The sequence below is a fragment of the Zonotrichia albicollis genome, chromosome 2, assembly GCF_047830755.1.
Source record: "Zonotrichia albicollis isolate bZonAlb1 chromosome 2, bZonAlb1.hap1, whole genome shotgun sequence".
Lineage (NCBI taxonomy): Eukaryota > Metazoa > Chordata > Aves > Passeriformes > Passerellidae > Zonotrichia > Zonotrichia albicollis.
This window is the reverse complement of record NC_133820.1, coordinates 70,254,007-70,281,241: the sequence shown is the minus strand read 5'-3', so window position 1 is coordinate 70,281,241 and position 27,235 is coordinate 70,254,007. Positions and strand designations below refer to the sequence as shown.

Here is a 27,235-nt window from a genome sequence, read left to right as displayed (position 1 = left end):
TAATACAGGAAACTAAGATATATTAAAGCAAAAAACTACGGACACTGAGTCAGCAAATCTGACACTCAAGGCTTGTATTTCCAACATGCTTAGACCTGCAAAACATCTTCTGTACACAGAGACCAAACAGACACTCATTTATGTTCCAGATGGTTAAGTTTAGCATAACTGCAAAGCAGATCCCAGGGACTTAGGCCAGGCTCCCAGAAAACCCAACAGACCACGGGCAAAAACCTTTATGCTTATGTGGAAATCAACGGCAAAGGAAATCAAGCTGCAAAATCCGATTCTCCAGCTGTCTCAGCTCCGAAGCTGCCTCTCCCTCTGCGTACAGTTGTTTGCCCCATTGTCACTGCTGCCCAGCCAGAGAGCTGCTACACCTTGGGGGACACGTTGTCAAGTCCCGAGCTGGCCGGGAAGGATGCTGGCACATCCTGTCACACCATCCTCGGGCACAGCTCCGAGGCGGGCAGGTGAGCCCCGCATCCTGAGCACTTTGCTTTGCAAACTTATCGGCGGGGTAGGGCTGGGCTCAGGGGAGAGGCGGTAAATGTATGGAATGTATAGAGATCAGCGACATCCACTGGGTGGCAGGCATGTTTCACGGGATCCAGACCCAGCGCGTATACAGAGGTACACAAAACGAAAGCTCCCAAATACTGGGCTTGTTCCCTATCTCAGAAGCAGCAATTGAACGGACACGCTTAAAAAAAAAAAAAAAAAAAAAAAAAAAAAAAAAAAAAGAGAGAGAAAAAAAGAAAAAAAAATCCCAGGGAGGGAAGTTAGCATATTCTGCCTTGATTTTAACACCAGCTTCTTGTCTGTGGTGCCGAGGCATTGGAATTGCCCTAGCACTTGGGGGTTAGAGCTGCGAGGACACACAGTGTCCCGTGTCCCTTTTGTAGCTGGGTGCCCTCACTCGAGGTAGCAGGGACCGTGTAAGAGTCTCTGCTGCACTAATTAATGACCAATGCCTACTGAGATAAAGCCTTTAAACTATTTCCCAATTTAACATACTGAAGGGGGGTGGAAGTTTTTTGGACCAACAGCTATAAATGAGTCCATGTGTGTAAGCAGCTAAACTTTAAAGTTGAAAGAAACATAAAAAACCCGGAATTTTCCATGGATTTCCACTTAGCATCCACGCAGAATAATTTCAAAAGTTGCTTAGATGGAGAAGATGCCATCAATCAAATTTCAACCCAGGGCGCATATTTATAGCCATGTTGTGAACTACATAAAAAGTACACTTATAGTGGAAATGCTGACAAATGCAAAACTCCTGCAGCTAGCTATGACAGTTTGACCGCAAGCCCTCCTTGCGAGAGGAAAAGGCAACCTCCCCACCTCCTTTCTCAGGCAGCTCGACAGCGAGCTGGGGCAGGTGTTGCTCGGTACAGGTACCACTGCCCTGTCCTCGCAGGATGGATCGAGGCAACTCTTATTCCCCGTATTTCCCACATGTTGAATGAGCCACCCCCTGTTTTTGCCATAAACAACCGGAGGGCCTCTTACAGCCATGACTCACTCCGCAGGCTTCTCCTCCACCCCTGTGCGTGACTGTAGCAAACAGGCTGCCAGCTGCAGTCGGTGAATTAACACGACTTTTTTCGCAGAACCGTGGGGAGATCAGTCACACAGGGCAGGGCGGAGGGGGAGGGAGGGGGTGACGGTGTGCGGTGGAACATCAGCCCGGGGTGAGTTTTATACGTGGGGGAAGCAGCGGAGGAGGCGATCCGGGGCCGATGTGCCGGGGACGCCCGAGCGTGACCGTGTCCTCCCCGTCCCCCCGCCCCGGCACGGCGCCGGCCCTCGGCCCCCCTCTCCTGCCCCACGACGGCGGGCGGCCAGGAGGGAGGCAGGCAGGGACAGAGGGAGGGCAGGGCGGTGGTGCCGGGGGCAGTGGGGAGAGGGAGGAGGTGAAGCTGGCACGCAGCGGAGCCCTCCCGACACACGCGCCGCCGAACTCCCAGAAAGTTGGCAGCGGCGCCCGGCGGGACGGGGCTCCTCTGGCCGCCGCCCCAGGGCGCGCTCCGCCGCCCGGCCGGGGCCCGCTGCCTCCCCGGCCCCCTTCGCACCCTGTCACCGCCCTTCTCCCCACACCTTTCATCTCCCATGGGTGCCGCGGGGCAGGGACTGTCTGGCACGGGGCGCTGCCGGCGGTGGGGCTCGAACCCGTGGTCCACGGTGTCTCTCCCCACCGTAGGGGAGGCGGCTGAGCCTCCCGGTGCTCCCGAGCGCGGGACGCGGGCGGCGGGCGGCACTCACCGAGCGGCCGCGGCTCCTTCTCCCGGTCCGGGCGGCTCCCGCTGAGCGCTCGCCTCCTCTGGGACGAGGGAGGAGGAGCGGGTGAGGGCAGGAGGTGGAGAAGGGCGGGGAGGAGAGCGCGGCTTGAGCCCTCCCGGCTCCCGTCGCCGTGCTCCCTCCCTCTGCCGGCACCGCCCCATCGCAGCCCAGCGGCGCGGCGAGCGGAGGGGAGCGCAGGGCGGCGGCGCGGCGAGCTGCCGGGGGAGCGGCGATGTGAGTGCCGGGGCCGGGAGGGAGCGGGCACGGCCCCCCGCCCTGCGAGCCGGGCTCGGGCAGGGCTGGTGGCGTGTGGTGCGGGGGCCAGGCCGGGGCTCCGCAGGCCGTGGGGAGCTCGGGGCCAGAGGGGCTGCTGCCGTGCCTCGGCTGTGGCCGGCGACCCCCGGCCCGCTGAGTGAGGTGTTTCACTGTCGCTCCGGTCCCTTTGCTCCCGTCCGGCCTGCTGCTCGATCCAGGTTGTTTTTGCTGCGCTGCCTTGCTCTTATCGCCCCAGTACAGGCCGGGCAGCTTCGCCTCACGCCGGTGGGACACTCGGCGTCCCTCGGAGCCAGGCAGGGGGCACTCGGCGACCCTCGGAGCCAGGCATGGGCACTCGGTATCCCTCAGAGCGGGGCGGGAAGCTACGAGGGGTGGGTGCCGTGGCTCCTCGCCCTGCACCCCTTCTCTGTGCCCTTTCTCTCCCTCCCTGTCCCCTGCACTCCCTCCTGCCCCTCTCTCCGTCCCCCCTGGCCTCCCTCGCTCCCTGTCCCAGGTCCCCCCACCTGGCGGCCTCCTTTGCCGCCTTTGGTTCTGGGCGAAGCGTGAGGAAGAAAATTGTCCGTGCCTTGGTTTTACCTGGGCAGTCTTACCTACTTGAAGCCTTTAATTAGGAAATTTGTGTTAATACCTGACCACAGGTATTATTTTGGGGCCAAGGATGTGTAAAAGTCCAAGCTGCTGTCTTTATTAGGTGACAGGGGCATAGAATGGTGTTTCTATCTGCTTGTTTCTGTTACTTTTTAAAATATCCTAACTTCCCTGCTGAAAAAAAAGAATCTTGACATGATCAAAACCTCTCTAGAGGTCTGTCTATGGGGCAGTACTTGATGGTGAGCTGTGTGAGCCTGCCTTGCAGACTGATGCTAGGTACAGCAGCGTTCTTAATTTTAGTTGTTGCTAAAATTATACCTGAACAGATTCCTGACCCAATTTGTGTTGCTGGTTTTTTCCTCTCTTCTAATTCTTATCGCGTTCTTCCTGACATAGCCCATATTCTTCGTCTGCATCTACAGCAGCAGACCTCTGCTCTCAGGAGATATCCCTGACTTCAGATATTTAACTTTTGAAAGCTGGCTCAGACAGTTCACTTTAGGTTCCCTGTATAAGGATGAAACATACACCTAAGGAGTTCAACATGCTTCTCAAGTGTCTCTTTCAGATGCAAAGTGTGCTGGTTTTGAGATGACAGTTTCCATCTATTGACAGGGAGAAGTGAGACAACTCTACCTCACTGTTTAGACAACTGAAGTTAGAGGAGATGACCCAGAGAACTGCAGCTCCATACATGCAGAAGGCTGCCTTCCCTGATATCTTTGTGCATTCTTGTATGTTAAAAGTGTTTGTGGCATTGGAAGTGGTTGAGTCACCATCCCTGGAGGTAGCTAAAAGACACATAGATGTGTCACTTAGGGACACGGTTCAGTGGTGGATTTTGCAGTGCTGGGCTAAGAGTTGGGCTCAATGACCTTAAAGATATTTTCCAACCTTAATGATTCTGTGATTCTGTAAGTTACAGTTTTGAAAAGAGGTCTGGCAAAGCAAATTCATGTGAATACAGGTCAGGCTGAGCAGCCCCTGCAGACTCTGTTTTCCATTGGCTATTGTAATTTGTATGTAGTTCACAGGGGGCTAATATAATGTTAAAAAGAAGCAGACATGTGGTTTGTGAATTAGAATTTACCAAGGGCTTGCAAAAATATATTTGACATGAGGGCCAGAAGAGCAAAGCCCTTCAGAGGACTGCCATGTCTCAGGTGGATGAAACTCTCATCTGGCTCTACTCTGTAGGAGCCCACATATAACCATATATTGTGGGGTCTGTTAGAAAGCCAACAAGCTGGGGTTAGGCAGGACAGTCACACAGAGTCAGGGGTAGTCTTTTCCTTACCTTATTTTTAAATGCCTTAAACCCCCCCCAAAAGTTAAGGGCATTTAACTAAGAGTTTTTAGGGTACAGTTAGTAAACTATGAATGAACAGGGTTGCTGTGCATTATTGGGGAGTGTGAGTCAGTAGGGGCCATGACACTGGGACCTACCTCACAGTTCAAGAAAACGTTTTTGATCTTCTTCTCTGCCAATCTCCGCATTGCAATTTTAGATCTCACCAGTACTGGGATATTTGAATTAGAATTAGCTATTCTGGAGCTTCCCATGAGGAGGAGGGTCTGTTGTGAAAGACATGGAATTCTTTTTTTTTCTTTTGTTTTTTTCTACTTCTTTCTGTTACAGAAGTGTTACTTTTGTTCAGAAGTATGCAGTATTTCAAATAGTGTTCAGAAATAATAACAGATTCTATCCTTTTGACTGGCTGTTACAGAACAGCTGCAATATCTACCCTGAATTAATTTGCTTGTGTACTCAAGAACTTGAATCTTACTCACACACGTGACGTATGCGCATAGCAGCCCTTTAGTGCTCAAACTTGCAGAAAGCTCTAAGATGTTACATTCTTGTAAAGTGTTTGGAGGTTTTAGATACTCAAACCAAAGAAGTCTGCTGAGCCCATGTATTCTGTTTTTTACCCCTGAGGGCTTCTGATTTGGACAGATCACATTTTTTACCCCTGATACAAACCCCCTGCATCCCTGCCAGATTTCAAGTCAGATGTTTTAGAACAGAGCTATTCAAACCAAATGCTTCCAGATTTTGTTTGTACAATAAAATTCTTTTTCATTGTGTTCAGAACCACCTAAACCAGTTGTTTCTCTTTCCCTCTTGATTTCAGTACATGGTAGGAACAAAATCCTCTGGCCCAATCTCCAGATAAAGTTTGGCAAAGCTGTCTCAGCCCAAGATAGCTACTTTATGAGGGTTTGTAAGCTTCCCTGTGTAAGGAAAGCTGTTTGCACCACCTGTTGAAACATTACTGGTGCAGTAACTTGTGAGGAGAAGCAGCCTGCAGGTTGAGAGTTCAGAGCCCTGGACTGTAATACGTGAGTTACTCTGCAGGTTACTTCTGAACCTGTCCTCTTGGCATACTCCCAAACACTGCCCTGGGATGTGTAACCTGGTCACTGCAGCACGGGCTGTGTCATTCTTCTGGCTCGAGAAATGCATTGTGCAGAGTATCAGTACCTGAGTTTCAGTGCTTTCTCTCTGAGTTTCATCATTTTAATATCTTTTGGAATGGCAAATAACAGGCATTGTAAATGCAGAGTTGCTACTTGTTCTTTCTTGTCTTCTTGTTCACTCTGATGTTTTAAATTAGTTTCAGAAATCCGAAAATATTTTTAACATTGATCAATTTCCAGTCTGCTGTTTGCAGCCAAGAGTTTGTCGTCTCACGAGTTCCAAAAAACTAGCTTCATGTTCATGTCCTCCTTTTCCTTCCTTTTCCTTTAGCCCCCTAAAATGTTGTACATTCTTCTTCCGAGTGGTATGACCAGTAAAAGTTGAAAGAAGATCGCTGTTCTTGGGGGGACACAAATTGGTTGTGAGTTATTGTGGGATTTCCAAGTCTGATTTGGTCTACAGCAGTTTGCCCAGAGGTTTCCAGTGCCCATCTGTATTGGTGCTGCCCTGTTCCCTGGCAGCAGGCTGCCAAATCAGCTTGCTCAGCCAGCTCGGGAAAGTTGGGCTCCAAAGAGAACCAGAACCTTGTGCTGAGTTAGAGCTTCACAGTAAAACTGGCACCTCTCTCTGGGCCTCTGTCACCAAGTCCCTTTTGGGAGCCACACCTGGCAAAATGTGTGCAGTGCTAAACCTGAACCACACAGACGTGATGTACTCTATTCTGTCTTCTTGTTTTACTAAAAGGGAGAAAGGGAGTTGTACTGGTGCTGGCCAGCTGGCCAACTTTCTAGTCCTTAGGAGGCTGGCCCAGCTGTGGACATGAGAACAAGAATCAACCTTAACTTCTGTCAGAAGACAAGGAGTCTTAAAAGCTGTACTATTTTGACTGCAATGACTTTATAAATTTGTACACAATTATTCAAGAATAAAAAACCTTTTTACTAGTTTACTCTCAAGCCTGTATTTGTCAGATTGATGAAACAATCACAGACTTTAAAAATTGTCATGGATGTGAATTGTGACTGGAGTCCATGAAGAACTTGTAGCACCTCAATAAAGTGGGGTTTCACTTCAGTTGCTGCTCCTTTCCAAATATTCTTCTTTGGTTTGCCCTCATTGCAGCACCGCTGCAACTTTGCAGGTTCTGCTGTTGTTACAGTGGCAGGTGTTATTTCATGGACATTTCAGCTGAGCTTGCACTTTTTTTGCAGTGGTGTGAACTCAAGTAGAAAAATTTTAAGAGAATTAATCGGTATATAAGATTTATGGTCATAAGCTACAGAATTGAGATCATAAGTTACACAATTAATTTCATTAATCATGAAGTGCAGGATTTAAGGTTCTTAGGATAGCTGTGCACACTACCATTTACATTTATTTTATATTTAACAGTAGAGAGAGGCTTTTATGAAAACCAATAGGAGATGAAACTAAAAGACTTCTATCAAGATGTGGATTTGTACTGAAGTCACAGGTGTGCCCTCAGGTTCTCCAGAGTGATTACTCTATGTATTGCTGCAGTGGTTTGAAACAGATGTGGTGGCCAGCAGCCTTTAGGATAGAAATCGGTGTAAAATAGAGCTGTGAAAATACGGCTTGTCAAATTCTCAGGTCTTGACTTGTGGTGGGTGCAGCTGTGCAGTCTTAATTTTAGCACATTTGATTCTGTTGAAGAGAAAGAGCCTCCTGTCTTAGGTTAAACTTGGAAGAAGGCAGAGGTTCTTGCACATCCAAAACATGCAATGAGGCTTTTTTTAGTTTATGTTTTCTGTCAAAATTGGTCCATTGCTGTAGGAAGTTTAACCCTGCATTTAGCTGGAAATTTATTGTAGATGATGTCAAAGGGTTTAGAGACAATTTATAGCTCAAGCAGGAAAAGAGATCTTGAGGTATTTCTTAGCTTTGAATTTTTCCCTCCCACTCAGCTGGTTTACCAGCCAGAGCTTTAGATTTCTTGGGCTTTGCCTCGGTATGTTTGGGTGTAAGTCTCAAAAAACCCCTTTTAATTAAATGTGTGATTAAGTAATCGCACAGTTCTAAAATACACCATTTAGGGATGAGCAAATTTCTGTTTAAATCAGGGAAAGCCCAGCTGCTTCTTTCTAGATTTCCAGGAAATTGCTTGAAAAGCTGTGCATTGCTAACCATGCTGTTGCTTATAGGTTGATACATTTTTGCAGAGTACATCCTTTGTACTTGGACTTACTTAGACTTTCAAGTAATCATAGCCTCTTGGCATTTGCATTTTTGTGTGAAACACTGGTGGGGAAAATGCATTTTAATATCTGCTTCAATTGTAGGAGTTGAGTTGGTCAGGTCTGTTTCTGTAATTAAAGAACTGCTCACACGTATCATAAGGATTGAGGGTGCTTTTGTTGTGCATGGAAGAAGTTTTGGTTTTATTGAATATCAGGAAGTATTGTCCTTGAATTTTGTAGATCTTCAGACAAAAGGCCAAGATTCAAATTTTCTGATGTTATCAGTGTAATTGAGAATATTTTTTTTATTTTGTCCCTCATTCTTTGTCATTTTAACTTAAAAATGTAGAAGTCTGTTGTTCAAATGTGTTCTGGTGAACCAAAGCATTGTGTCTGTTGCTGCAAGCCAATGAGACATAGAATTGCTTATACATAAGTCTCATCTGGCATTAGAAAGCAGTTTTTGATGAACGAACAGTCATTGGAGGTTGTTGGTTTTATTGTTAAGTACATTGATATACTAACTTTTCAGTTCTGAAGAGTTTTCCCCCAGTTTCCTCGCTTATCTAATTACATGGGTCAGAAATTCCTACTTTTTTACACTGAAACATCCAAACAATTTACTGCTGTGGCTGTGACCCCACAGGTCAGAATCTGGTCTGGGATTCACTCCCCACAGTAGCTCAGCGTTGTCCAGAACTGCACCTTTGTGTTGCTGAGTTCACTGTGTACGGTATCCAGCATTTTTATGAAAAACAGTGCAAGTTGCACTTTTCTGACAGTTCCATGTTTAAATGGGGTACCTAGAGCTGCTTGTTTATCTCTGGCTTGCTTTGTCTTGTGTTTCTGGTTCTTACAGCACTGCCTCAGTTGTAAAAATTCTGCAGTTTTTGGAGGTCAGATGGTCAAAATCCCAATACTGAACTGAGACTGTGCTTTATGAGACACAGTTGTTAATACAGCTACTCTTGGTAGACTTGGTTTAAAAAAAACCAACCAAACTCTTAGTATTTAATCACCCAATGAAGACTAAATTTAGTTTCTGAAGATATATATAAATATATGTGAAAACCTGTGGCTTTGGTTATTGTTTCAGATTATACATCTTTTTTTTTCTTTCCCCAGGGCCGATTACTGGAAATCTCAGCCTAAAAAATTCTGCGATTACTGCAAGTGCTGGATAGCAGACAACAGACCTGTATGATGGTCTACCATACTATGTCCATTATTTGAAACGTTAGGAATTTGAATTACAGGCTTTAAACATCACTTTTTGATACTAGTCTCTTGATGCATGCAATTTGTTCTATAATAATGCCTTTGTAGTACATGTAGTGCTTAAAATATATTGCATGAGAACCAGATACCCACATACAAGATGGTGTCTGCTGCTCTCCTTGGCAGTACAGATAGGGACTAAATATCTGACCCTGCTTATTCTTCGAATTCTGTAACTTAACATTTGGTCTGTCCTGAAACTCTCTGTGCCTGTCCTTCGCTTTCATGTGCAAGTAGAAAGCAAAACCTGGCATCTGTACTGTTTGTATGTGGTAGGCACAGTACAGCCAGTGCTCTGAGCTCTTAAAGCAGGTTTCTTTCATTTCACACAGCCCACAGAAGCATTACTGGGTTACAGAAAGGTGTTTCAGACCTGCAGATGTCTTTTGCAGACTGCTAGACACATTGGTGTCTTCCTTAGCAGTAGATTTTGCATTCCTGACTGGATGCCAGGGGTATTCCTAGAGCTGAGCTTCCTCTGGCTTACAGTAAGATACTTAATTAGCTCACATGAACTGCAGGTATCTGCAAGAGTAAGTGAAGAGAAATACATGTCAAGGGAGGGATTTGAGCAATTTATAAAGTCTGTCTCTAAACGAGATGAATCATCCTGGGATGTGCATCCTCTGCACATCAGTTTGTGCCAAGGTCAGGCTTAGGCATCTGACACCCAAATGCACAGATGTTTTTATGTGAGAACCACATGAGGACTACCACTGTTGTACCTGAGCTTCTGAACTCCTTCCAGCTCCTGGTGTCAGTCTTTCTGGCAGCTTTTTGCCTTGCAGACTGTTCTGATGTCCTTAGTTATCCAACTCACCCACTTTGCCTTTTCGTCCTTCTCTCTCTCTCTTTCAGATTTTTGAACCTGCAGATTAGTTTAAATTCATGAGATATTTCTGAAGTGCAGCATAATGTAATAAAGAGCAGCAGCTAATACTTGGAACTCTAAACAACCCATGTGGTTTTTAAAAGTTTGCATGAGAATAGAGAAAGATGATAGAATCCTGAAGGACAGCATGAAGAGGGAACCCAGATTCCCTGTTATTTGTCTCTAACATGTGTGTTGAGCAGTATTATTTGAAAAAATAAAGGATCTTATTCTAATACTATGAGATTACTCATAGAATCAAATACTATGAGATTTTATAATTTCTCTGTTGAATGTTTCTCAGTGTTCCTTTATTCCTATAGCCATTTTAGAGCTGTAGTGTTTGCTGTAAGTCTTCTCAGAACAGGTTACACTTAGGCTTGTTCCACTAAAATTAGTCCAACTAAATTTTAAGTAACTAAAATTAACTGTTTTAAAATTGTATAATACATATTACTTTTCTTGGTTTTTTTCTTGCTTTGAAGAGCATTGATTTTCATGAAAGAGGAAAGAATCATAAAGAAAATGTGGCAAAGAGAATTAGTGAGGTAACTCAAATATCTTAATTGCACAAATGCTTATTTTTGCTCTTTTTCATTATCAGATTGGTTTAATTTATTCTCTTGGGGTTTTTTTTGTTTTGTTTTAGATTAAGAAGAAAAGCTTGGAAAAGGCAAAAGAAGAAGAAAACATGTCAAAAGAATTTGCAGCAATGGAGGAGGCTGCAATGAAAGCATATCAAGAGGACATGAAAAGGCTTGGAATTAAGCCAGGTAGTTCATATAGCTGCCAGAAGATTAAAGACAGAATTGAAAGAATATTGAATAGGAAAGTTTTGTCTTAAATTAGGTTTAGGAGCGAGAGAGAAGGCCTCCAGGACTGTTGCTCGTTTAAAAAAATGGAGTCTGCAAATTGCCAGCAGTAGAAATTACAGTACAGAGTATTTATAGCTATGGTATCCCCTGATCCATGGAACAATCAAATTTGGAGTAGAAAAAGTAAACAATGTGTTAACAGAAAATTAGACTGTAGTTGGTGCTTTGAATCAGCAGTGCAGCTTCCTTTGGTTAATTTTATGTTTCACTTTTGCCAGTTGGAGGCAAAAGTTGTCATGAGTAGGAGAGGCTGGGTTCCCACTGGTGTGAAAGAGTGGAGATGAGAATCTCCTAGTCAGCTTGCAGCCCAACAAGGACCTTTGTTCTGGACATTGAAGACGTGTTGTCCTTTAAAAACAAGTTTGTAGTTTCAGGCCCTTAGAGCAGCTTTTTCATAACTCTTTTATTTTCTCTTTTGTTGTTCAATTAGAGCTCATTGGTCCTTACGATTTTTCTCTTTCTAACTCATAATTTTAAATTTGGACATTGTTATTGTTATGATGCTATAGTAGTGGTAAAAAGCATGATTCTTTTAATATAGTCTTTTAAGTGCACCTGCTAGGAGTGATTTTCACTCATTAATGATTTTCACTCATTAGTGAGAATACTCATAAGAACAAAGTTTCCTATTTTCTGTTGTGCAAGAGTGACTAATATTTAAGTTCAGAATAGTACTCTTTTTTCAAGGATATTTTTTTTCTCCAAGATGATGTAGGTTCCAGTTCAACACAGAGTAAAACACAGAGTAACACAGTGGAAACTAAAGCAAAGAAAGAAAAGAAAGAGAAGAAGGAAAAGAAAGAAAAGAAAAAAAAGACACCTCAGGATGCCTCAAAAACTGAAACGAAGGAGTGGGTGCAAGGATTATCTCCCGAAGGCTATACGTACTACTACAACACAAAAACTGGAGGTAAAAGCTCTTGAGGAGCAAGTGCAGATATTATCTGTATTTTTTTTTTTTTTTACTTCTCTGCTCTTTTGGTAGTATGCTGTTAGTTAAAATGTGAGCATGTAGATGGAGTTTTGGTATACAGCATTTGAGACTTGGGTATCCAGAATTTCAGACTGGTTTTACTGTTGATTAATAATGGAAGAATACAGTAATTCCAGTTTCTGGAAACGTTTAGCTTGCCAGGGGTTAAGTACACAAAGATAGCAGTGTTCTTCCTGAAGAAGCTTTGTGATCAGGGATGTGAAATAAACTCATTGTGTCTTTCCACGTTCACAGGATTTATCTAACTGACTTCTCTTGAGGAGCTTCATGTTGTGATTTACTTTAGAATATAAAAGCAACCTTCTTTTATGATTAATGAGAATATTACAAAATGTTTCTTATAAATTTAAGGATTAACATTAGTATTACTGTAGTCTTTCATAATTTCTTTTTTTTTTTAACTAAAATTCCCATATCTCTGTATCAGGCATAGTAATAGAGTCTGGAGGGTTGTTAGCTCCAGTAAAGCCAGCTGTAATTATGATACTTTGGTTTATTGTTCCTACCACAGTTAGGTCAAGGATTATTCATATTCCAGCATGGTGTATATATATTTATATAATTTGTTTATATGTGTGCATGCTGCAGTGTCATATCCTTTAGATCTGTTTTTAGTAAAGATTATTAAATATAAATGAAATTGAATGATGTGAAATGGGTGAAATATGCTTTTGTTTTTTAAGAATCACAGTGGGAGAAACCGAAAGGATTCCAGGGCAACTCTCAAAACTCGGAAACGGTAATCAAATTATTAATAGTTTTTTGACCTTGTAAACACTTAAATAATCTAAGCAATTTGCAAGTCATCTGATTGAGGAAGATGAATTTTTTGCCCTTTAAAGTTAGGAAAATATAATTTGAATATGTAAAATCTTTTATGATAAACTGCAGTTTTTCTACAGAAATTCTGTTTGGCTAATTTCTCTGTCAAGGGAAGAGAAGTAATTAGTGATGGTTGGGTTCCTGCAGAATATATTTATTTTATGCTTCAACCCATAAAATGGAAAGCTTTTGGGAAATTCTGAATAAATTCTGTTAAACCTTTTTTGAATGAAATGTAATTATAAAAACTAAACATTACACTGTTGGAGTAGTTAAGCTTCCTTTATCTAAGGCAACAATGAGACTGCATTGTAGTAGTTGAAAAAAAAAAGAATGCCCATGTTTTTGTGTTTGTTTTATGATACAGTTACATAATAAATTGTGTTTTACTAGGGTTCTTACAATTATGGAACCTATATGCAAGCGATTATTCAGCAAAATTAGTCATTTAGTACATTACTTAATTTTCCTTATTTGAGGCACAGAAAAACTTGTAGAATAGTCCAAAGGCAGAAAAAATTCTTAGTATGATTAATGGGTTTTCCCATGATACTTACCACTCCAGGATCTTTGTGCTGCTCAGCATTAAAAATGGGATTTTTCCAACACTCCTGTGATGTCATGTTTCCCAGTTATCAAGATCGGTGTCATATATACACTTTAATTTGATGTCAATTCTGTTGGGTTTGCCAGTGTTGGATTTTACTCTAGAGTTCAAAAGACCCTGGTGTTTTCAGAGTGCTTGATATTCTGTAGCTCTGTATCATTACATTGCGTGCTACTCTGGCTTTCTGATTCCTTCGTCCTGTGGTTTTGCACAACTTGTTAATCAGCACTTCTACTTTACCTTTCCAGTCAATGCATAACATTGCAATATGTAAAGTCAGTCTTACTGTAGCCTTCCACTGAAAGATGTGGTCCTAAAACTAATCTTGTATGGTCCTTGGTACATATTTACCCTGACAGTGACCTAGTTCAGGCAGTGAAGGCATCAGAGTTTAGGTTAGTGCTTTGGAGACTTATTCCCTTGCTATCAGCATTCTGAATAATCAGGAAAAATGCCAATGTGGGTAGAGTAGATTGGGGGTGAGAAGGCACTCCCTTCTTGGCATCAATTTGAAGTTAGCTCATCCTAGCCATATCAGAAGCACACACCTTCAGCCCCCAGTATCTCTAACACCACACAGCTGTATTTCTGTATTTTGCCATTCCTCCCTCACCCTGCTCAGTGACTTTGTCCTGTCTTGAGTTATTTTCGCTATCGCTAAAAACAAGCATTTGATTGCTCCCTTATTTAGTCTGAGCTAAGGATATTGGGAACATTCCAGATCTCTAGCAAGGACTAGGACTCACTGCCCAGAAATTAAAGGGCATACTTGCAGTACATTGTGCCAGGAGCCCTCCTGGCTTTACAGCATGTTAGGTTTTGCTCAGACTTGGTAAGAGGTGGGGAGGACATGAAGGGGCATGTTGAAGGCTGCCTATAACCAGTTAGACTGACAGTGTGCTTCTCAGCATTGAGGTCACACTCAGTGTGCCCAGTGTCAGTATTGGCTGAAAACCTCCAACCAACAGGTCTACAAATGCTCTGGATCTAATTCATTAAAAAAAAAAAAAAAGAGTTATATGTTTTTGGCCTCTTTATCCTTAAAATAAACTTTCCTTTTGCTTCTTTTGTCAAAACGCACTTAAACTTCTGAGGCCAAAACCTTGAGAAAGCATGATTCTGAAGGCTTTTGTGCCTTTGCCTGCTCTGAAACTATCAGTACAATATTTTGTGTTTACAGAGTGAGTGCAAGAGCTTTACCTTCTGACTGTACTGTGCTTTTATTAAAAAAACCCCAAAGTTTTAACGAGAGTATTAAGCAAATGTATAGGTATACAAAAAACTGTCTGTGTATCTCTGTATACATCTATGCATTTATTAATACCAGAATAATACATGGTGAAGTTTCCCAACACAGAGCTGGCAGTATTGGAACTTAAGGAGCAGGGAGGTAGTTGCGTGCATAAGAAGGGATGAAAACTGTTTTCTTAAGGAAGATGTTAGGACATGTGTAATGACTGATTATATAGCTGTAACTGATTCTGAAAAAAAATTACATACTCACAAGGATATACCAGCAATTTCGGTCACATTTCATGTTTATTTATTAACCAGTAGGGGAAAAAAGTGCATTGTTGAAATTGATGCTTTAGTAAAGAAGTTAAATTGTTTACATGCAAAGTTTGATTCTATAATTATTTGTTGTAATTTTCTGTTTTGGGATAAATTTTTATTTGTTTGTGTATATTTAATTTGTGATACAATTTATTGATACTAGTTTTCTGTAGCCCTCACAAAGACCTAAGTCCCAGAGAATTTTTTCAGCAGTCTTCACTAAAGAGAATGACACAAATAGGAAATTACAGCCTCAGGGGTGAATACTTTGAGAAAACCCAAACACGTAAAATAATGGCCCATATAAAAATTCAAACAGTATGGTAACAGTTATTATGCAGCCTCATACTAATTATCTACTGTTTGAGAAATAATTGTGTAGGTGCATTTGCAGTATTTTAAGTTATGGAATTCCATCTCATTGGAGTCAGAGGGAATACTCTCTAACAACATTAGGGATTCAAGCTTTAAACCAGTAAGGTGGTCACAGACAAAAAGTACTCAAGGGTTGAATAGACTCATAAATGATGCATTGGCTGATCCTGAAAACTTTTTTTCATGAGCTCCTGTATCTTTTTCCTAGGGAGCAGAGTGGGTGGAAGGTGTCACTGAAGATGGTCATACCTATTACTATAACACACAAACTGGAGGTAAGTACTTTCTTCTTAAACACTGCGTCAGGAGAGAGGGTTTTCAGAAAAACTTCTTTTTTTGTTTTGCAATAGCTGAATTTTTTACTAAGTCCTGTATTTTTTAAGCTGCTGTTTTAGTTGGAATAAAATAGTTGCTTAAGTCAGTACTGGCTTTCGGGCTGCCTTGTCAGTGTGCATATGTTTTTGCTTCAGAGGTTTTTTTGGACATTCAACTCATAATTCTAAATTAGGCATCTGTCTTTACTGCATACATATTGAAATTATAATTTGGAAACCAGAAGAAGGCAGGATTTTGTGTAATGAGCATGTAGAACTGACTAAGAATCCCCTCCAAACTTTTCCTCTTGCTGACGTAGCGTTGATAAGAAGGTCAAGAATCTTACCTCCTACTACTTTTCCACTTTTTTCTCCCTACGTGGGGAACTTTGTGGAAACTTCCTCAGAATAGCATCTGTTTTCTAAATCTATTTGAATAATTTTAAGGTCAATGATGCCTCTCTGGAGAGCAAGTGATTTTTTTGCTGGCTATGAGTTTTCCTTCTGCAGTTGGGTATGAAGTGGCATTGCTAATGATGCCAAGAATAGGGGAAAAAAAACCAACCAAAAAAAAACAACCAATAAAACTAATCCAAAACCTTTCAGTTTTTCATGGGGCCACTCCCCTGCCCAAAAGATTTGCAATTTCTTTTGAAGGGGAAAGGAGATGTTGGTTATTTTTAAACATTGCCTTTCAAGTTCACATCCATTTTTGCCTATGTTTGCTGTTCTTTTAAATACTTCATGGCCATATGACACTTCTGAAGAATATGTTACTAGTCATCACATTTGGCAGAATTTTGGCTTTTGAGATTTCAAATTGATATATACACTTTTATATAGTTGTAAGTGCGTGTCTTGGGAGTGCTTGAAAATTACTTCTCTGTTCTGTTAACAGTAATCCCATCCTCTAATGACAAGACAAATTTTTAACTGATATAAATACTTGTAAGTGTCTCATGTCAGTCACATAACTTAGGGGACTGGTGGCTCCAGGCTTGGTGCTACCAGGCTGGGAGGCTGCACCTACTACACTCTTTATGTGGCACCTGGGAAAGTGGGCTTGCTCAGTTACAGCAGTACCCTTAAGAGACTGCGCTGTTCATGCAAATCCATTCATTGCCAGTTTCTTACATCTTCATTTCTTCAAGATGCATCTAGGCACCTACATGTTGTATTGTTTGCAGTTAGGAAAAAAAGCAGGGTTTTTTTACATCTGAAAGCTTATATAAAATTATAGACTGAAAGTTGGGGCACTTTTGCCGTATTCTTACTAAAATCAGTTTTAAGACCATTTAGTCAACTTTTATTTGAGTGTTTCTTCTCAGTGTATGCACTGCAATACTGCTTTTAAATTGAAAATGAGGACATATGTGTATGTGCATATCGTGTACGTACTTCCATATCTTTTCAGATTGATGTTTGTATTTCCTTGTTTGCTTGAGAGCTCTTTTAATTAGAGACCTAACATTACTAAGAAAAGTAGCACTAGAAAAGGGTTTAGCTGCCTGGAGACCTGAAGCTTGCAGTTATCATTCTTTACTTTATCCTGTCCTTGTAATCAATGAACAGCTCAAATCAAATAGGCACATCTACAGGGCAGTTAATTTATTTTTCTCTCCTGTGTAAGGATGAGAGGGACCACAGTCTTGTGGGTCACAGTTCACTATGTGTGATGTTTTTTGTAAGAGCTAATTAAAACAAGTTTTATCAACAGTGAACTCAGCTGTTCTGACTGTGTCTCTGCTGGGAAGAAATGTTATCTTTCTGATTATGGTTATTAAAACAAATGTACCAAACAAAGGCAAAAGCTTTTTGCTAAATTATTTGCTGTATTTTTGCATAAGGCAGCACTGCTTCTGAAAGGTTATGTTGTCAAAGCAATAAGAGATCAAAACAAGAAGCATAAATAATGTGGTTGTTCAAATGTCTTGGACAGTATCCACATGGGAGAAACCGGCTGGTTTTGTTTCATCTTCAAGTGACAAGCCTGCAGAAACAGCATCTGAATCAGACTCAGAAGACAGTGAGAATGAGGAAGAGAGTTCAGAAACAAACTTCAAGGTAAGTTTTCCTCAGATTTATTTTGCATACATGATCTTATACTAGAAAATTATAACTGAATCTTTGATGATTTGTGGTAGGCTGTACTTACTGAAATGAGATTAAAATGTGTGACTGAAAGTAAAATTTTGCACTACTTAATTAAATGAATCTTTATTCAGTTATTTGGCTCATTAGTGGCACTGTTCCAGAATAGAAAGCATGATCTTTTCTGCAACACACCAGAAGTACCTTGAATTCTACAAGACATGTGATGTTCTCTGAGAAAGGTCACTGTCATCTCTCTGAAATAATCCACAAAATGGTTTGGATTTCAGTGTGAGGATGACTTCAACCTTTCATTGGTAAATGTGACTGCCAGTAGACCTTCAGGGAATACTTTGGACTGGAAATGAAATGGTTGTATTTTCCTTATTAAATTGAGAAAAAACATAGCACATAGTACAAAATCTGTATCAATTACATATTTTAAACATACATTAAAACTTGAGATAAAACATCTGATAATGTCTCTGCTTGAGCTGGATGGTTTCACTGAAGCTGGTAATTCAGAACAGACACAGGCAATTTAAATACAAAATGTATTCATAGACAGGTATTCATTGTAAAACACATACTTTTGTATCACTGTGCATCATTACAAACTGCTACCAGGTATTAGCAATAAGTGTGTGCATCTGCATGTAGAGGAAGTTGTATTTGAAATTTTTCATCTTTATTTTAAGATATGCTAAGCTTTGTTTTCCAAGTGAGTTCGTAAGTTTTCTCACTTCAGCCTTGGTAGATGGGATTTTCCTGCTTTAATTTCTTGTGACATTAAAGATATATTTTTCATCTATAAAACTCAAGAAGAAAAGTAGAAAAGTTTGTAGATTTACAAACTACATATTGCAATATGAATTTATTGCTTCAAGTTACTCTTGGTTGAAAAGCATGAATAGTAGATAATAATAGTAGCAAATAAAAGATGTAAAATAAAGCTACATTATGTTTTTATTTAGGCATTTTTGCTTAAGATGGGTTTTTTCCTCTTTAGAGGAAAGGAGATAATGGTGAGGAATCGGAGGAAGGGAAAAAATCTCCCAAAGCTAAAAAGTTTAGCCCTTATGGGAAATGGCGAGAAGTTAAGTCAGAAGAAACCACGGATAAAGAGGAGACTACATCAGCTTCCCAAGAAGGCTCTAGCGATGGATCTAACATGGCCAACCCTTATGGAAAATGGAAAGCACTTAAAGAAGTAGAGGAAGAACAAGAAGAAGAAGCAGGGTGAGTATCTTTTTACCGTACTTTCATAATGTTGTTTGCAAGAACTGAAGCTTCTTTCTCTGAATTCTGGCAGAATTAGCACAACTGTGACTGGAAATATTGCCCAAATACAATTCTTTTCACAATGATTATTTTAAGTAATAGTTCTCTATTGCAGACAGAGGTGGTGTTTTAGGTTTTGTGTACAAGTTCACCATGAGTACAAAGTAAATTGAAGTGATTTAAGAATCATAGACTTGCACTGTTTTTTCAAAGGCTGAGTATCAAATATTTAAATGTTGTTACTCTGAGCTTATGTTCCTTACATCATCTCCTTCAACAAACTGATTCAGCTGCCCCAGGAGTTCCTATGATCTCTCTCTCTCTCTCTCTCCCCCATGTCAGACCAATGAACTGCAGATGTTTTCATGAAGTGCATCTGATCAGAAGGGTTGTTTTGTTTGTCTGCATAATGCCTGTGGTGGATCTTTTGTTTCTTCCTTGTGAAGTATGCTCTTTTATTGTCAGCTTCTTCTTGTGGGTTCCTCAAGGAGTCTGGCAAAAATAGGTTTTGGAGAGTGAAAAGAGTCTTTCCCCTTATGCCTTCTCCATTCTTCAATGTTATTGAGCAGGTAGAGCTCCGACAGTGTTCATACTAAATTAAGCGCTGATGCACTTCTTGGAGATGATAATGTTCACGTAACACCTCCTGATTGCACCAGCTAAACTGCTCCTTGACTCCTGAGCTGAAAAATTCTTTTGGGTTTTTGGAAAGCACTGTGTAGTAAAAAGTGCTTTCAGCCACTGAACCTGATAGATCAGTCTGTACTTCACCAGACAGGCTTGAGATGAGCACATGTGTCAATGAGACAAATGCAGTTGGTCATTATTTAAATTCAGTCTAGGAACAGTGTCAACCACTTCCAGAAAGTTTACACTTTTGGGATACTACAACAATCACATTTTCTTGACTTGCCATCATTCTTGTGGCTCCTATTTGGGTGCTTGAACCAGATCCATGTCTTCCTAGAAGCATGGAACCTCAGACTGGGTGTAGTACACGAGCTGACATCAGGCTAACACTCAGTAGGAGCAAAAGTATTTGTGTGTGGATTGGCCAATATCTCTGCAGCAGTGTTGTACTGGTGCAATACCTGTGATTTAGGTAACTCTCTGCCAGCTCTTTGGTTCTTCTTCTTTGTCATATGTTTGTGCCACGGGTTATCCTTGTGGAACACAGTGTTATCCTTGTGGAACACAGTGTTTGGCTGTTGACCCCTTAAAATTGATAGGTCATTTTTAGTTGTTGTCTTTGATTTGTTTGGATCATTTTTGGCTGTGATCCTGCCCTCCAAAGCCGCCTCTCCCAGCTTAGGATTGCTGTCTGATTTGGTAAGCTGGGTCTCTCTTCTGCCATGCAGTCCCTTCAGAATGGACACTTGAGGCAAACAACTGAACCCTGCTACCACTCACTCTCTCCCATCTTTCAATAGTCTTACCTGTACAGCCATACAGCCCTGTTACCTCTTGCAGGACTGTCGGCACAGTGAGTGCTTGGGCCATGCTAGAAGTTCTGTACAGAATGAGGTATTCGTTTGTTACTTTTTATGGCAGCCCACACAGAAGAAACAAAGAACATGGGTGTTTTTTCTTGATGCCTGTCATGTTGATAACTACAAGACTGCATCTAGCTCAAAGCTGTTTTGTCAAATAAAAATAGCTGTTGCTGACCGCAGTACACCATGTTGCTTTCTGCATGTAGATTAACCCTTTTATATTTTCCTCTCTTCTTCCAGTGAAAAAGTGGACTTGGAGCTTCCAAGTACAGAGAGTGACAATGTAGCAGCCCCAGTGCTAGAGGATCCAGAAGAGGAAACAGTCATATTTAAAGAGAAGACAGTCACCTCCCTTGGAGACCTGACAGAAGGGGTGCCCATGTTTAAGAAGAGGAAATTTGAAAATGGAAAATCTAGAAACTTAAGACAAAGACTAAGTGATCAGTAATACTTAACAAATCATTTTAGATTCTGTTTAAGCTAGAGTGAATCAAAAGTATAATATTTTCAACAGGCTTTTATAAAGAAAGTGTTGGATAGAAGTTAAGGATTTATAGGTAATAAAGCATACGTGAGTTTAATATTTTTTTATTTTATTTTGATGTGATTGGTTTTGGAATGGAAGTTTGTGTGAAATTACTTATGCAATATTGTACATACATGTATTCTTTATTGTAACCATGCCATCCAAGTTCTATTTGCTCTGTGTATGCTGTTTTAAATACATTTCATAAGGGTTTTTTACTCCTTTTCTAAGTATGTGAGAATGCAGTAATCCTTAATCTGACAAAAATGAAGCAGACCTTCTATTTTCATAGAGGAACTGGACCAACAGAATATACTAGAGAGCAAAATCATCCCCCAAGATTGTTTATGTGGTGTAGTTTCTCCACTAACAAGTAAAATATTGTGCTTACTAACCTTTGTCTGATTGCTTGCAAAAGAGTGGGTGGTGAGACTACCAGCATTTCAAACTGATCATTTAGAAGCTGTTTTTAGAAGAGTTAGTCACATCAGTGCCACCCATTCCAAATGATGTTCTGAAAAATTATTTGTGTATGTGCATGGTAAATGTATTAAACCTCTGCAGAAGATTTAACTCTGATCAATCCTAACCTGTAGTCACAGCACCAGAGCCACCCCTGTTGGAGTAGACATTTCTGTGATATCTTCCTGTCTCCTGCTTTGTTGTCTACTTGAATTTTTCCTTCCTTTTACTTACCAAGTTTTCTTTTTTAGTCTTGCTTTCTTTTTGTCTATTTCCTAGCAAAAAACCACTTGCCTGATATTTTAATGAAAAAATACTTTAGAGACTTGGCCCTGCTACAGCATACACGACCATTTTTGAGGTGGTTGTGTTTTTTCTGTTGGTAAGAAGTGTGTGTTTTATGGTTGCAGTGTTGGATAAGTTGAGAGGCCTAAGTGTGTTGAAGTTTCATCATTCTCATTGCCACAGGGGAGGAAACCAAAAGATCAGCAGAGCTGATGGCTGTAGAGTCCAAGATGACTTGGACATGTTCTTAAGCATTGTCCCACTTGGTGGGATTGGTCTGCATTAGCATCACCAGGATTCATTGTCTGTGTCAGAATATAGCTGCACTCCTTGCTTCTTTAGCCATCAAACAGTGAACCAGAAAGGTCTGTTAAAAACTATGTCTCTAATCTTAAAGCTCACAGTGTTTTGTTCAGGAGAGTCTCAGTCAAGAACAAAAAAGGAATGCAGCTAAGGCAGTTGCCAAGAGTCCAGCAACATAGAGTTGGTAACTGCTGAGCTTGAATGTCTTTGAGAAAACAACTATTAATCTGTTGGATCAATTGAGAAAGGAGTGCAGGATAGGGAATCTGGTTTATTCTGTATTACAGTGGAAGTTGAAGTTCTTTTTTCTATTGTTAGAAGAGAATTAGTTATTGTATTTAATCCCATGTGTTTTCTTGGCTTCCTCAGGGTTGATGTAATTTGGCTGATGTTTGTTCTGATAAATTGGAAAGTTTACTGTAATATCTGACCCTGGATTATTATTTAGAGATGCAGGACACATGCAGGATGCTTCAAATTCTGAGATGCAGGAATGTATGACGTGTACTCCCAGATGAGGGTTTCTTAATCAGATATTTTAGGGTTTGTTCTTGCTTGTGCATTACTCTGGGAGCCTGCTCTAACTTGAAGTTTTCTTGTGTTTGTGGCCAGTTTGCTCTTCCAATTTACACAAGTCCTGCTAAGTAGCTTTCCTTCATCTTGAATCCATCACATCTTCTCTCTTTGAAATCATAAACAGCATCCCTGTGTGACAGGATCTTCAGTGTCCCACCAGTGCTTCTCTTCACCCATTCCAGCCTGTGTCTGCCTGGACTACACTTGCCTAGATGGATTTCCCTGGGCTAGTTCACTTTGATTAAGGCCATGCATGATATCACCAGTAGTTCTTAGCATATTGGAAGTAACTCTCGATACTTCCCTAAACCTCATTTGCTTTTCACATGACCTCACACACTGTCGGCCCTGGGCACCGTTACCAGTGACTTAGCACTATTCTTTCTGCTCCTTTGCTTTTGCCAGCTGCTGACTTACCAGCTGGTCATGCTTTCCTTTCAAGCACAATTCTTTATTTTCTCAGACTTTTTTTTGTACTGCTGTACTCATCCTCCTTCTGTTACTGCAAAGTATATGCATTTCATTATGATTTCTGAGAAGTTGATTTTGTTTATTAGTACAGTTTTATCGAATAGTATAGAGTTTTCTTGTAGGTTCCACTTTTAATGCCCTCTGAGGAGGATAGCTTTCCTCTTTTAGTGAGGTTCCCCAAATATTAGCATCTTTCCTTTAAAATGCTTTGTCACTTTGAAGTGGTCACAGGCAGCGATTTAAGATACCTGTAACTAAATCTTTCGAGCAGATGTTTAAAGACATCTGAAAATGAGTGCTCAAAACTTCTTTCCTTGTGGAGCTGCTGTTAGTTGTAATATAAGCCAAAGGTCTTTGTATTGTATTAAGTAGACAAACCAGAACATTAGGAAAAAAGATTGAAAGCTTTCTTTGCTTACAGCTAGTAAAGTTAGTTTAAATACCATACGTGTGGTTTTAGCTGATGTGACTTTTAAAGCCTGCATTTCACAAAGAAATACAGCACTTTGCTCTCCACTACCTCTGAAAGTCAGAGACCAGTTAATTCTTTGTTCTTAAGTGTAAGTTATAAAAAAGGCCAGTTGAGTTTTGATATATCCTAAACCATTGTTTAATTTTGCACCATGCTGTCATTCAATTTCCTTACTGTGTATCTAAACCAAATATTTTCTGCTCTACACAAAAACATTGTCTTGTGTGAGATTTAAGGCAGACATTGCTTTTCCAGGACATCTGTTTTGCACAGATTTCCCTCCCTTCTGTCCTAGCTCCCTGCAAACTCTTCTGCTTTTGGAATTTGCTATAGGAGCCCTCTAGGTACTGCCACTATTACACTCCTCATCTGCTAACCCTTCTTTGGGCTGTGCTGGCTTTTGACAAAGGAACGTTCCTTTTGCTGTTTCAGCCAAGAGTTGTCTTTTCTGGCTGATCTATTTTCTATCAGACAGTGTTTTTATCTGCTTGCCTGTTTTTATTGCCAGCTCTTTGACTACACCTTTGGTTTTATGTGATGTCATAAGCATTATGAGCAATATGAGGAGAGCCAGAGAGCAGGGGGCACTCATTGCAATTTCTGATGATGATGATTTCTTCTGTGTGGTTTTGAGCCAGTCAATTCACTGCTCTGTATTTTTCTTTCCTTGCCTCATGTTTTCATCCACCCTGTCAGCTTAGAAAGGCAGCTTCACAGCGTAAGACTCGTGTGTGTTTTTACAGCAAGGCCTGCCTGAAGTTGGGGATATTGCATATATGGAAAATAGAAAAATTGTTTTGTTGAGCATTTGCTATGCCAGGAGCTGTGCAGAGACTGCTCAATTTTACCCATGTTATAGAATAATCCTTGTTCTTATTTAGGCTAAAATGCATTTTAATCCTTCACCTGAGGATTTGTAGATTGAAATCCACACTTTCCTAATAGGAAAGTGACCCTCATAGATAAAATTTGTGCCTGCATCATCCTCCAGTTCCAGTATTCAGTTTTAGAAGTGGGAGGGCTGGGGAGATCATGACATGGATCTGAGTTAAATTCACTAACTTGTGCATGTATAAGTATTTCCCCTTTTTCTTTTTTTCTTCCCTGAAAGAAATTTTATTTCAGTGCAAATTTGGGCATCTCAGAAAGGGAGTAAAAAACAATTTCATGCTGCTTGGTTTCTTTTATTTGTTTTTTGAGTTGTGTCTCTGCTTTTTTAGTACTTTCTTTATTATTGCTGTCTTCCTTGAATTGTCTTCCTCCAGTCTATCACCGCTGTGCCGTGTTTCTGTTGTCCACCTTCCCTTCTCCCCTGCTCTGCTGAGATTCCCAGAAAGCTTTGTGTTCTCCTGTAGCTGCTGTGTGTCCGGGTCCCGGCTCTCAGGAGCGATTCTGCTGCCTTTTGCACTGTGCCCTGAAGAGCCCTGTCTGCTTTCCAACAACACACAAGCTGTTTCAAGACTTTACATGTACTCTTTTGATTTCCTTGATAATTCCTTTTCCCATGACAGATTCCATTCCTTGCACAGGGTTTGCAGCCCTTAGATCCTTTTGCTTGTTGGTACAAAAGCTGTCTTTGTACCTCCTTCTATCAGCTGTGGCAACCCTTGGGTTTTTTGTCAGCCAGACCTCTTCAGTCTCTCTTCTATCTACCTCTTAAGTGCTCCTACCTTCTACCTGCTAAATAATTTAACTCAGAATTTGTGTTAAATATTTGTGTGATTAGCAGGTTTAGTTTTGTGAAATGTTTCAGGATAGAACTTGAATTAAAGTTTCCGTACAAAGCAGAAAGTGTTGCACATTATGCTCTCACAAAAGGCTAAATTTGCCCAAGAGGATTTCCAGAGAACCAGATTTCAGAGATTCATGGAGAATTTGGGGAATTCCCAGGATTCTAAAGCAGATTTGATTTTACCTGTAAAACCATAAATAGCCTGTTAAAAACCAGCAGACAGTGTTTTACAGACCATGGACTGGAGACAGTGGATTTTAATGGCTTGCTTGGGGTCATTGAAAAGCATTTGTTTTAGTTTTTAAGTAAGTCTGCAAAGTTAAACAGCTGGTTTCTCTTCTCAGTTGCAATTATAAAATATTGCAAGGTCTTGAAGTGGAATTTATATGCAAATATTGAATAAAGCTTTCATTTGAACAATCTGTGTTTGTACCATTGTGTATCTGTTCAGGGAGTTTAGGGCAACCTGGGAGATTGAGGGGTGCAGATTCTGTTAAAAATGGAGTCTGGGGTAAATATAAACTAAAATAGGTCTGTAAATATGGAAATGCTTCTTAAAAATAATACTTTTATTACTTTTATTATTTTATTTTGTGGCCACCAACAGAATATCTGAGTGCCTTCCTGTAGCACCTTAAGCAGTAACTGGAAGTTGGTTTATTCTGTGCATCAATTATGAGTAACAAAAACCTTGGGTTTAAATTTTTTATTTAAAAGTTTTTAACTGAGTTCAGGTTAAGATTTGTTGCGGTTACTGTTAGTAACATTCAAAATAAAGCTGAATATATGAGCTTTTTGATGATAACTGACTGTGATTCAGTATTTCATGTATTTGCTGGCCTTAGGAACAATAAGCAGCACTCTGAGAGTCAGATGCACACTCGATGACTCACTGAAAGCAATCGAGGTGAGGCACCCAGGCTGCCCTCCTTTAGCAGAGGGGGAACATCCATCTCTGCACTGCCATGGAAGGGCTGCTGCTTCCAGGCACACACAGCTTTTGTCTGGCTTCCCTGCTGGCTGGGTGAGACCTCAGCAGAGAAATGAAAGGGGTCCAGGAACTACAATTCCTATCAATCAGCAGGAGCTGCAGAGCGGTGAAGCTGGTGCCTTGCAAGAGCTGTGATGTGACAGCTGTGGGGAAGCCAGGCAGAGGGTGGTAGCTTGTTTGCTGTAACACTATTTGACAAGGGAGAGTGCAGGAGAAGGCTGTTTCCAGCAGAGGAACGTTCTCTTGCACTGTTGTGCTGTTTGTTTCTTCCCAAGAAACTCTTTTCCCTTTTCTTCCCCATGCTTTGTTAGTGTAATTTTCCCTGCTATTGACTTTGCTGCTGGAAGTCCTGACTGCTTGTAGGAACCAAAAAGCCCAAGCTGAAATATTCCATCCTGAAAGCACCTCAGAAATAGCAGTGTTATGCTGCACACCCTTTCCTTAAGGACAAAGTGCCAGGCCATGGTCAAACACAATCTCTCAGCTTGCAGCTCTTCCATCCCGCAGAAAGGCTAGGGTGGAAGAGCTCAGAATAAAATATGGCTTCAAGTATTTTTTAAGTTTGGAGAAAACAAGTTCAAATAATGTGTTCTCAATGAGGAGAAGCAAATATATCTGGTTTTAGTAAAGCAGAGCATTGCAGGCAGTGGCCTCCAGTAGAAGTGTTTCCACTCTATCCCAGCTGTCATAGCTGTATTTGGCTGACATACACAGGTATATGCAATTGCAGGAAAAGCTTAGGACAAAGACCCTTCAGGATCTCCTGGGCCAGCCTGGCAGAAGGGGCTTGCCTTCTAAATTTCAATACCTATATTCAGGATATCCAAAATTTACTAAGAGGGGAGCTGCTGTCTGCTTTCCCTCTTCTCATCACTCTGCACAAAACCATCAACAAGAAAGGGCTACAGAAATTATTCAATCACAAATATCCATAAGGTCCTGCAGAAATATCACTGTCTGTCTTCCAGTAAAATAAATAAGGCTCATATTTTTAAGTGTTTCAATAATTTTTCATAGTAAAGAACTTCATAGACACTAACTAACCCTGGAAGCAGAATCCTAAATTTTTTAGGAAGTATTTAAGAGAAA

General features: G+C 40.9%; 2 protein-coding genes across 7 annotated transcripts in view; one reads left to right on the top strand and one right to left on the bottom strand.

The window, feature by feature from the left end:
• ELF1 (E74 like ETS transcription factor 1) overlaps positions 1–2,407 on the bottom strand; it is an 87,725-nt gene extending 85,318 nt beyond the window's left edge. Inside the window, exon 1 of one of the 5 annotated variants that reach the window (XM_074535472.1) lies at positions 2,269–2,407. The gene's annotated coding sequence lies outside the window, so the exon portion shown is untranslated. The other 4 variants (XM_074535475.1, XM_074535478.1, XM_074535476.1 and 1 more) reach the window with 4 other exon arrangements.
• On the top strand, positions 2,380–25,577 carry WBP4 (WW domain binding protein 4). 2 transcript variants are annotated; one of them, XM_074535489.1, is made up of 10 exons: positions 2,380–2,520; positions 8,899–8,971; positions 10,408–10,470; positions 10,572–10,695; positions 11,504–11,707; positions 12,475–12,530; positions 15,358–15,424; positions 17,403–17,527; positions 18,564–18,793; positions 20,569–25,577. In XM_074535489.1, coding segments are annotated over exons 1-10 (1,152 nt in total). In that variant the 5' UTR covers positions 2,380–2,518; the 3' UTR covers positions 20,777–25,577. The 2 variants fall into 2 exon arrangements, with proteins under 2 accessions (XP_074391590.1, XP_074391591.1); XM_074535490.1 differs by having other exon boundaries at positions 18,529–18,793; positions 20,569–20,707.
• Positions 25,578–27,235: the final 1,658 nt, after the last annotated feature.

Excerpts from the sequence above, each read along its gene's own strand:
- WBP4 (XM_074535489.1), top strand. Across the intron at positions 8,972-10,407 it reads GGATAGCAGACAACAGACCT|AGCATTGATTTTCATGAAAG; the intron begins GTATGATGGTCT and ends CTTGCTTTGAAG. Across the intron at positions 17,528-18,563 it reads GTTCAGAAACAAACTTCAAG|AGGAAAGGAGATAATGGTGA; the intron begins GTAAGTTTTCCT and ends TTTCCTCTTTAG.